General features: G+C 47.0%; 1 protein-coding gene across 2 annotated transcripts in view; it reads right to left on the bottom strand.

Annotated features, from left to right (window-relative positions):
* Window positions 1-317: 317 nt before the first annotated feature.
* Window positions 318-11,679, bottom strand: part of gsk3ab (glycogen synthase kinase 3 alpha b) — a 24,509-nt gene continuing 13,147 nt past the window's right edge. The window contains exons 5-10 of one of the 2 annotated variants that reach the window (XM_035412526.1): window positions 11,117-11,247; window positions 9,315-9,519; window positions 9,053-9,148; window positions 8,271-8,457; window positions 5,557-5,634; window positions 318-3,827 (exon numbers count right to left, since the gene is read on the bottom strand). In XM_035412526.1, the coding sequence (XP_035268417.1) occupies window positions 3,757-3,827; window positions 5,557-5,634; window positions 8,271-8,457; window positions 9,053-9,148; window positions 9,315-9,519; window positions 11,117-11,247 (768 nt within the window). In that variant the 3' untranslated portion in view covers window positions 318-3,756. The remainder of the gene's footprint in view (window positions 3,828-5,556; window positions 5,635-8,270; window positions 8,458-9,052; window positions 9,149-9,314; window positions 9,520-11,116; window positions 11,248-11,679) is intronic. The other variant, XM_035412533.1, reaches the window with a different exon arrangement.

Here is an 11,679-nt window from a genome sequence, read left to right as displayed (position 1 = left end):
GTTCAGTTAACATTTAACCGGCCATCTGAAACAATACCTGGCTTTCTTCAGTGCAAAATGTTATATTGAAAGGCAATTGCTTTTAAAAATGTATTACCCCTTTGCCTCTCATCTCATAGCATCAACGTTCAAAACACCCAGCTACTTCTATTTTATATAGTTATATTATATATTCCACGTTTTGTACTCAGAATTAAACATCCTATTAAAACTCCCTGCCAAAACTAAATTGTGTTGTAGTGAAAATGTGTGCATGTTTGCCATCGGCTACATTCTTACAGTGTAAATTACAACTCGCACACCGGCCAAGGCCCATAGCAGTTTCATCACTTTATTAATGAGTTTAATTATTTTTATACCAACAAACAAAAACACAGTTTCTCTCCCTCCCTCTCTCTCCCCTACACCCCTTCCCACAACAGCTCCTCCTGCTGACATATCAATACACCTGCAGCAGGTGTTAAATGCAATTGCGACAAATTAAAACCAACCCATAACATATGCTGAAAGAAAACATTTACACTTATTTTCTTCATTTGGGTGGGATACAGCAAAGGGTCAAACATCAGAGGAACTAACCGGTACGCAGGAGAGCGCCCGCCCGCCCACGGCACACATTCAGCTTACACTCTCTCTCGCTTATACACAGGCAGACACACACGCGCGCGCACGAAAAAGCACCTGACACAGGGCTGCACCACCGCATTCACGTACACCATGAAACAACGTGGAGAAGAAGAGACGGGGAAGCAGGACAGTCTAAAACAACAGGCGATGGCCGTTCAACTGTCACTCCGCTCAGCTGCGTCCACGTGCTGAGCGCACCGCTTCCATCGATGTTTCCATGGAGATCCAACTTAGATGTGCAGCTGCATCCCAAAGCCATTTGACGCTCCCTTCACATTAAAACAGATAATACGTATGGCTCCACCGAATGCATATGGCGTTTACCTGCTAATGCCAGATTCTTGCTTAAGAGACCATCCCAAAGTTCTGGATGTCGCACATTTTAAAAGCAAGCTTTCTAAACCTACCCCTACCCAACCCTATAACAGAAGCACAATAAATAAAAGCAACACAATAACATTTAAAGGGGGGGGGGGGGGGGGGGGGGACGGGGGAATGACCAGAGAGAAATGAAGGGAGAGAAAAAAACAGTACATTTTGTTTCGTTTTTTCCCTGCTGAACCAGGTCTTGAAATAAAACTGTATTTACAGACTGCAGGACTGAGGGGAGAGAGCCTGGTCACGGTTACGCCAGCTCTGCTCTGCCGAAGAAAAAGAAAATTACAAGAACAACAATATAATAACAAGAATAACAAAAAATAAAATAAAATAAAAGTAGTCGATATTTACAGGTTAGCTATAGTAAGGGGGGGGGGGGGGGGGTCAGAGGAGAGGAAGGGAAAGGGGGTGGGGTGGGGGGGCTCCAAAACAGTTTGAGGTTATTTAGCCTGTTGATCCATCTGTGCGGTGTGTGAGTGGGAGGAGGGCTAGGGGACTGTAGTAGCTAGCAGTGAACCAGAAAACATGTAATTATATGTTTGGAAGTTCTAATGACCGAAACCACGGCGATCAGGGTAGCAGTCGAGTGCATTTTTTCCCCAACCAAAAAAAAAAAAAAAGTTCTTTAAGTGAGCGATTAAGATCTACAAACACACAAGTACACTCGGGACACCACAGTCATGCGGTACACTACAACTCATTTACAGTACATGAAGCCTCCACACCTCCCCTCGCACGCGCGCAAACGCACAAACACGTACACAGGCACACACCATGACATGCAGAGCCAATGTGCATCCAGGCAGGGGAAAAAAAAATAAAATAAATTTAGACTGGATGAAAATGTGACAAACAGCACTTTGTGACCTTGAGATGGGAACTCCAACTTTGCCGCACCTGGTCACATCAAACACAAATCTCCCCTACTAAACCAATACGTCAACACATAGCTACACTTTACGAGCAGAGGTGCTGCAGCCAGAGCTGGAGAAACATCTGCCTGCAAGCTGCCGTGCGTCTGGCGAACTGGCGACTCGTCCGGTGCGTGCAAGGAAGCCAACCAATGAAAAGGCAGAAAGCCAAACCGGGTGCATGCAAATGAGAGAGAAAGGGAGTGCTTTTAAGTGAATGAGGCGAGATGACAGTCATCACCATGCAATACCATGCCCTGCCAGTCAACGTTGTGAAACTGCTGTTAAAAAAAAAAACTATTTTATACCATTTCAAACACAGCTTCGACCGCTTTCCAAAAAGGACCCAGCATCCTAGTGGACAATACAATTTATAAACTTTCCAGACCACACAAGATGAACCACTTCCATTCCTCTCAGCCTCCCTGCGACTGCAGTCGCAAAGCCAAGAAATGTTTCGACAATATTTGCGTTTTCTGCTTCAGTGACTTCGATGCGTGTACACACACACACCAGCAGACATGAACATAAAACGAATGTGCGCTTCTCGATTTTGAAAAGGTCCCTCCTTAAAATTGTGAACATTAAGACTTGCACATTAACATTTTCAAAGCTGAACCAGATTTATTCAGTTGGGTAGCAGCCAAAGGGACACTCGACACCTATATGACTAATGATTTCACACCCCCCACCTCTGGCCAAGAGTAAAACCTCTAAAATCCCCTATCAAAAATAAAAATAAATAAATGTACAAGTAAAATAAGAAAAAGAAACAAAACAGCCGTTTCATCATTTTTGTTGCAATTTTTCTATAATTTAATATAAAAAGTATAAAACCACAAACTTTCTTTTCCATTTACATGCAGAACCAAATGACCTTATCTAATGTTTATTCTCATGGTACGGAGAACAGCGAGGGGGGGGGGGGGGCATTTTAAGATCTGACTGAGACGTGAAGCGATATACTGATTCAGTAGCTGAAGACCCCCACAATGCCCCCCCTTCTCAAGCCCCAGAGAGCTCAAACACAGAACTGCCTAACTGCAGAAAGAAGCCGATCTTGCTGTAAAGAAACATTAATCCAGACAATGAAGCCATCTGCGCGAACGGATTTTGAGGATTTTTCTGATTAGTACCAAGATCCACCAGCAGGTGGGAGCGTTGGCCCAGAGCCCAGACATGCCCGACGAGCACGTTTTAAGACCTCTGGAAAAAGTGATTACTGTCAGTCTACGCTATAAATTCAAGGACATTTAACCCCATTTATATATACACTGTCAGAGCAATGTTTTTTCCGTCATCATAAAAACTCTGGAAATTCAAATAAATAAACACTAAAAACAAAACAAAAAAAAAAAGATAAAATCAAAAAATCAAGATTATTATACAGACAACCTACCCCTTAATCTCCCCTGACAATGAAATTATCACATCACACGTTACCTTTGCCAGGAACATGACAGGTTGACTAAACTGGCCAGGCTTTACTATGACGTTTGTCAAGTACTGGACAAGACACGGGACCTCAGTCGATCGAGCCTGTACGTCATCTATACTGACCTTACAGGAGTCAATGCAGATGCAGTGAAACTCCCATTTATACCCTGCTGCACAACACGAATAGACTGCGTACCAGCTGATTTTCCAACTACCGAAGGGTAAGGCTGGACTGACTGGAACTTTCAAATACAATTAAATGTGTGAGCCGTAAAATGTGTGTGTGTGTGTGTGTGTGTGTGTACATCAGTTGACTACAGTTTGGAGCCAATAATGGTGGGAGGAGAGGAAGAGGAGTAGGGAAGAGGGGAGGGGGCCAACAGACAGACAGAGGGGTGGGTGTTCAGGTGCTGTTGTTGAGAGTTCCAGGTGCTGAGCTTGGCTGGGCTGGGCTGTCTGACACACTGCCCTCTGCTGGAGAGAAAGACAAACAGAAATCAGAAATTATGTTCACTGAGCAAAGCACTATCAGGCTTGGTTTAAAGGCACTGTTCACTGTAGATGCTAAGGGGATGGTTCAGAGCACTCTGCTTACCCATGGTTCCACCAACAGACAATAAAATGAGCCAGATTAGTCCCCAAACAGAAAAGAATAATAATAAAATAATAATGATGATGATAATTAAAAGCAAAATCACAGGAGCCATCTGCTATAGACAACAGTGCAGAGCACATTAAAGTTCAATAAAACAGCGACAGAGAAAAGCTCCAGTGTTGTTATGCCAAAATAAAAGCCAAAATGATGCACTTAATCCACACTTTTCATTTAGGCATTCAGCAGAAGCTCTTATCCAGAGCGACTGAGCGCAGCTTACACCCTCCACACACAAAATCCCCTCAAACTGCCGGATATTTACTCAAACACTTCAGGCTAAATGCCCCGCTCAAGGGTAAAGCGCCAGCGCGTGTGTCAGATACTCTGAGTGTGTTTCTGCCCCCACCCCCCCCCCCCCTTCAGCCTTCAGCTGTGCTGTTCATTCTGTCTTAAGTGCTTAAATGTTTTTTAGGATTATACACAAAAAAAAAGACTATATACTGCCCTCTTGTGGAAAGAACACACTTCAACACAATTTTATCATGGAGTTTAAGAAACAATCCCATACATTGACAATTGCAAATACGAAATATAAGCATAAAATATTTCGGGAAATGTAATACTTTAACAAAATGAGTTCTACAAAAGGTAAAACTATTAATGAGTCTGACTGGCTCATGGTTGACTTCTTAAAGAAAGAACTGTGAGCCAAGCATTTTAGATCGATTTACTAGAATATTCTAACACTTTGCTTCATTCACCTAGGCATGTTCATGATGACAGAAGTCAGTTCTCAATCGACAGGTTGCCCCATTTTCATACACACAACTTCCTGCTTTGGACAAGGCGAAAGCTAAATCTGCAAAGTCATTCTGCAGCACTGCAAATAAACAGGTTAGTGGTGCAATTTACATCAGTGCCAATTTAAAACCTCTCTGTCGATGGCGTAATTCCCTGAAATGCGTATATTCCTTTGACTAAGTGCATTAAGTGTGAAAGTACATCTGTGGGGCTGATTGCCAAATGCCCACGGTCCAGCAGACGAGTTCACTAAAAATGACCAAACTCAAACCGCAGCCCAACAGCAAGGTTGCAATCGCAAGTGTGGAAGTGGAGGCAGGGCAACTCAGGAGGGAGGGGGGTGGGTTGGGTTGGGGGTGCATAACACCGTAGGTAACCAGAAAAATGTGACCTGCCCTGCCCAATGTTCATGGGCACTAATCTTTATAACGTAAAGTTCTGAGTAATATTAGGTTTTCATCCTGCAACCAACCACAGTATAGCGGGGCGTTTAATGCAAAGCAAGCTCAAAGGCAGTCATATAATTTGTATTTTCCCCTGATAACTCATTTGAAACCTTATTTGAAATTCAGAGAGCAGCACAATCCCTGCAGATTAACTGAATTTTTTTTTTTTTTTAAAGAATCATAGAATTTCACCAATACTGCAAACAAAATTTGACAGACAAAAATGCAGGTCTCGGTCAATTATCAGGATTCGTTCGGAATTCTCAGGAAACTACAGGAAGGTGTGCAAACCGGCATCTGAAAAACTACAGAACCCAGGAGCAGCGCAGTAACCGCGCGGCGTGATCGGTGCGGGACGTACCGTGCGAGGCGGGCGATGTCTGCGCGCGGGTGTGAGGAGGAATGAGCGTGGAATTCAGCTGGGGCTGGATGGACAGCTCTGAGGGACAGACAGATGAGGGGGGGGGGGGGACAGAGGTTAACGCACAGACCGCAGAGAAACCGACAGACAGACAGACACAGACAGACAGAGCGGGCAGCGAGCCGCGCTTCATCGACACGGCGGGCATCGTCCTTACAGCACTACCGCCATTTTCAATTCCTCTGCTTTTCTACGAGTCGAAAAAAACATCAACACTGAAGATCAAAAATTGCAATTTTGAAGGACACTCTGACTCTGTTCACTGGAATACAGTACAGGACCGATGAGAAGATGAATAATTGACTTTCATACATCACACTAGAGCGCGGTTCACCAATGCAGCATTATGAGACCAAAGGAAATAAGAAAGAGCCCTGCTCTCTATTCTGTACACACCCGTCAGGCAGATATTTATTCTGCAATAGTAACCAGGTGACATTTTAAACCAGCCAGTGTAATAATCATTTCTATTTACATGCCTTTTGTACCAGCGCGAACACCAATTCATGAGAAACGTATGTACATTCAATTAAACACAATACAGTGGACTGCAGCAGAGTACAGTGACTGTCTGCTGAGAGAGTACACTGCAAAAGAGCGCAAGCAAAGTGCTGACAGAGAGGGTACAGTGTGACTGCGAGTATGGAATTGGAATACAATGAGAGTATAGCGTTAACACAGTGAGACAGTGGAGTGATGGTAAACAGAGTATAGTGTCGATTCATGTCTAGAACAATGTCGAGATGGTAGTGCTGATTCAGCGTAATGCAGTGATAACAGAGATGGTAGAGATGGTAAAGATGGTAGTGCTGATTCAGTGTGATACAGTGATAACAGAGATGGTAGAGATGGTAAAGATGGTAGTGTTGATTCAGTGTAATGCAGTTATAACAGAGAGATGGTATAGATGGTAAAGATGGTAGTGCTGATTCAGTGTGATACAGTGATAACAGAGATGGTATAGATGGTAGAGATGGCAGTGCTGATTCAGTGTAATGCAGTTATAACAGAGAGATGGTATAGATGGTAAAGATGGTAGTGCTGATTCAGTGTAATGCAGTGATAACAGAGATGGTAAAGATGGTAGTGTTGATTCAGTGTGATAGTGATAACAGAGAGCTGGTATAGATGGTAAAGATGGTAGTGCTGATTCAGTGTGATAGTGATAACAGAGAGCTGGTATAGATGGTAAAGATGGTAGTGCTGATTCAGTGTGATACAGTGATAACAGAGATATGGTAGAGATGGCAGTGCTGATTCAGTGTAATGCAGTGATAACAGAGATGGTAGAGATGGTAAAGATGGTAGTGTTGATTCAGTGTGATAGTGATAACAGAGAGATGGTAGAGATGGTAAAGATGGCAGTGCTGATTCAGTGTGATACAGTGATAACAGAGAGATGGTAGAGATGGTAAAGATGGTAGTGTTGATTCAGTATAATGCAGTGATAACAGAGAGATGGTAGAGATGGTAAAGATGGTAGTGCTGATTCAGTGTGATACAGTGATAACAGAGAGATGGTAGAGATGGTAGTGTTGATTCAGTGTAATGCAGTGATAACAGAGAGATGGTAGAGATGGTAAAGATGGTAGTGTTGATTCAGTGTGATAGTGATAACAGAGAGATGGTAGAGATGGTAGTGTTGATTCAGTATAATGCAGTGATAACACAGAGATGGTAGAGATGGTAGAGATGGTAGTGCTGATTCAGTGTGATACAGTGATAACAGAGATGGTAGAGATGGTAAAGATGGTAGTGTTGATTCAGTGTGATACAGTGATAAGAGAGATGGTAGAGATGGTAGTGTTGATTCAGTGTGATACAGTGATAACAGAGATGGTAGAGATGGTAAAGATGGTAGTGTTGATTGAGTGTAATGCAGTGATAACAGAGAGATGGTAGAAATGGTAGTGTTGATTGAGTGTAATGCAGTGATAACAGAGAGATGGTAGTGTTGATTCAGTGTGATACAGTGATAACAGAGAGATGGTAGTGTTGATTCAGTGTGATACAGTGATAACAGAGAGATGGTAGTGTTGATTCAGTGTGATACAGTGATAACAGAGAGATGGTAGTGTTGATTCAGTGTGATACAGTGATAACAGAGAGATGGTAGAGCTGATTCAGTGTAATGCAGTGATAACAGAGAGATGGTAGAGCTGATTCAGTGTAATGCAGTGATAACAGAGAGATGGTAGAGCTGATTCAGTGTAATGCAGTGATAACAGAGAGATGGTAGAGCTGATTCAGTGTAATGCAGTGATAACAGAGAGATGGTAGTGCTGATTCAGTGTAATGCAGTGATAACAGAGAGATGGTAGTGCTGATTCAGTGTAATGCAGTGATAACAGAGAGATGGTAGTGCTGATTCAGTGTAATGCAGTGATAACAGAGAGATGGTAGTGTTGATTCAGTGTAATGCAGTGATAACAGAGAGATGGTAGTGTTGATTCAGTGTAATGCAGTGATAACAGAGAGATGGTAGTGTTGATTCAGTGTAATGCAGTGATAACAGAGAGATGGTAGTGTTGATTCAGTGTAATGCAGTGATAACAGAGAGATGGTAGTGTTGATTCAGTGTAATGCAGGGACGGTAGAGCACAGTGCTGATTCAGCGCTCTGCCACAGGGCCCGGGCGGAGGGGGCAGACTGACCCACGGGGCTGAAGTTGAAGAGCAGGGGCAGGTCTCGGCCGCTGGGCAGGCGGGCACCGGGCTGGCGCAGCTCATCGAAGAAGGGGTGGGCGCAGGCCTCCAGGGGCGACAGCCGCGTGACGGGCGTGTACTCCAGCAGCCGCGAGCAGAGGGCGATGGCCTCCGGAGGGGTGCGGGGCTTGAACACCTGCGCAGGCAGGCAGGCAGGACGGGGTGAGCGCGGACCGCAGAACCTTCCGGAACAGCGTCACTACGCAGTGCTCATTAGCGCAGTGTAAAATTCCAGCGCTGCCCCCCAACTCACCTCCGGCCCCACTTACACCCCACCCCACCCCCACACTAGGCCACATTCTTTCAAAGTAAAGGCGCGAGTTCTGACAGACGGACCGAGAAGTAAAATCTACGCAACCGCTTACACAGGAACTAGTGTGATTACTAGCACTGCTACAATTTCACTGACAACCTTCAGTGAAACGGACACCCCCACCCCCCCTTTAAAAAAGAGGCAAGAAGACAAGGGGAGGTGCAAATGAGACCTATCTGCATTCACAACTGCATGTGAGAATTTACAAAACTGTGACAGAGGGAAAAAAAAAAAAAAAAGCCTCTTTTTTAAAGGGGGGGGGCTTGAGAACAGCAGAACGGTGACACGCGTACAACATTTACACTACAGCTGCATTCTCTGTTAAAACGCGTCAGAAGGTACGACTGGAGATGTACTGCCGCACCGAGAAGTGAAATAAGTTTTCGAAATACGCATTCGCCGTTTGTCAGCGACGCACCTTCGTCCAGGGGTGTGCTTTGATCTGTGGGAATTTGAACTCTGTGTAGTTGGGGTTCATCTCACGGATCTGTTCCCGCGTCGGGGTCCCCAGGACCTGGAAGAGAAGCGAGGGGGGGGAGAAGAACATCGGGGGGGGGTCAAACTCGCACGTGTGCAGACGCGAGGGGACACGTCGCTTAAGGGTGGCTAGGTCACGTGACTCCTGAGACAGGACAGCGCGAATCACCCCCCCCCCCCCCCTCAGCCCGGGCCTCCCTCACCTTGATGATCTCCACCAGCTGGTCCACGCCGCTGTCCCCGGGGAAGATGGGCTGGCCCAGCAGCAGCTCGGCCAGCACGCAGCCGGCGGACCAGATGTCGATGTTGGAGGTGTAGTCGGTGGCGCCGAAGATGAGCTCGGGGGCGCGGTAGTACCGCGAGCAGATGTAGGACACGTTGGGCTCGCCCCGCACCAGCTGCTTCGCACTGCGCGCGCGGACGGACACACGGACGCAGGGACAGACAGGAAGGACATGTCAGCGAAGAATCGAACCAAGAGTTCTACATGCCCCTCACAACCATTCATCTGTGCACCAGGTATTTCACATAGGTATTTACCAGGTATGTAAACGACAAACATTTTTGCTCTAAAGTTTCTACTCCATTTTCTCAGACGCATGAAAAACAGGGAATCTGCTCCTGAAATTTGATGTGTGCTAGTCGAAAAAAATTATTTAGGAGCACATTCGCTGCATTAGTGCGCTCCTAAATTTTGCAACGTAGCAGTACATGTGCCCCTTGGAAAAAGTGCTAGCGTGAAGCCCTGACAAGGCAAGTAATGGGGTGTGTGTGTGTGTGTGTGTGTGTGTGTGTATGCGCATGTGTGTGCGCACGCATATGTGTATATATGTGCATAATGGGAGGCTGACAACTATACAACGTGAAATTGATGTTTCAGCTGACCGGGCCCGCTCTCATTCCGACAGAGCAACACGAGACCGTTAGCCGCCATCGCCATGGCCGCGCGTTTAAAAACGGTTCAGCAGCGGCACGCGCTCAGCAAATAGTGAAACATGAAACAGGAAACCAGCGCAAGTGGACAGTGATTAACGGCCCTCCATCAATGAGTAATGAGCCCACGGGCTGACTGTGAGTCAGAGGCGGGGCGGGGGGGGGGGGGGAGGGGGGGGCAGAGAGAGGGAGGGGGGGGGCAGAGGGGTAGGGCAGAGAGAGGGGGGGGTGGGGCAGAGAGAGGGAGGGGTGGGGCAGAAAGTTAGGGCAGCGAGAGGGAGGGGTGGGGCAGAGAGAGGGAGGGGTGGGGCAAAAAGTTAGGGCAGCGAGAGGGAGGGGTGGGGCAGAGAAAGGGAGGGGTGGGGCAGACGGGGGGGAGGGGTGGCTCTTTTGAGGCACTATCGGAACCACCGTCACTTCAATTCAATTTTATTTAATCTGCATAGCACTTTTTACACAGACGCCGTCACAAAGACACTTCACAGAAACACGGGAAATAGGAAAAGTGGGCAAGAGAAAGTCTGAATGCCCAAAAGGCAAGCAAGGGGGTTTAAAAAAAACAAATCACCAGCGGGAAGACATCTGGGAAGGAACCTGGACAGACGCGAGACTGGGGACAGGCACTTTCCACTTCAGTTTGAAAGATGTCCGCCCCCGCCCCCCCCCCCCCCACCTCCCGCTGGCTCCCGCCAACATTTCGGAAGCCTCCGATTCGGCAGCTGCTTAACGGCTCCTGACAGCGGCCCCGGCGCGCCCCCCTAACTCTCCATCGCACCGAGGGCCACCTTTACGCTCCTCGAACCCGCAGCTTTACTGCGCGCGCGTAAAGCTGTCACAGGGGCGGGCAGACAGCGGCTCCGCAAAGTGCATCGTAAAAAGCGTATCTGAGACTAACCGCCATTTAGGCATCGGCTTCAAGCGCTAAGCGAGCAAAGGCTTTAAAGCTGCCATTTTGGAGGCTGTAAATGTTCTCTGTCGTTTTGGGGAGGGGGGGGGGGGGGAGGGGATTGACAGACGTACAGACAGACAGACGTACAGACAGACGGACGGACGGACGGACACACAGACTCACCTCCCGAAGTCGCACAGCTTGAGAATGGCGGTCTCGGGGTCCACCAGCAGGTTCTGGGGCTTGATGTCCCTGTGACAGACCCCCTGGGAATGGATGTACGCCAGGCTGCGGAACAGCTGGTACATATACACCTGCCGAAGCAACGGAGCGCTCTGTAAGCCCACTGCGCAGACACACACACACACTCACACACTCACACACACACACTCACACACTCACACACTCACACACTCACTCACACACACACACACACTCACACACTCACACACTCACACACTCACTCACACACTCACACACACACACTCACACACTCACACACTCACACACTCACACACTCACTCACACACACTCACACACTCACACACTCACACACTCACTCACTCACTCACTCACACACTCACACACTCACACACTCACACACTCACACACACTCACACTCACACACTCACACACTCACTCACTCACACACTCACACACACTCACACACACACACACTCACACACTCACACACTCACACACTCACACACACTCACACACTCACTCACTCACTCACACACTCACAC

This window comes from Anguilla anguilla, chromosome 1 (genome assembly GCF_013347855.1).
Source record: "Anguilla anguilla isolate fAngAng1 chromosome 1, fAngAng1.pri, whole genome shotgun sequence".
Classification (NCBI taxonomy): domain Eukaryota; kingdom Metazoa; phylum Chordata; class Actinopteri; order Anguilliformes; family Anguillidae; genus Anguilla; species Anguilla anguilla.
The sequence above is the reverse complement of the archived record's forward strand: the minus strand, read 5'-3'. Positions and strand labels throughout refer to the sequence as shown.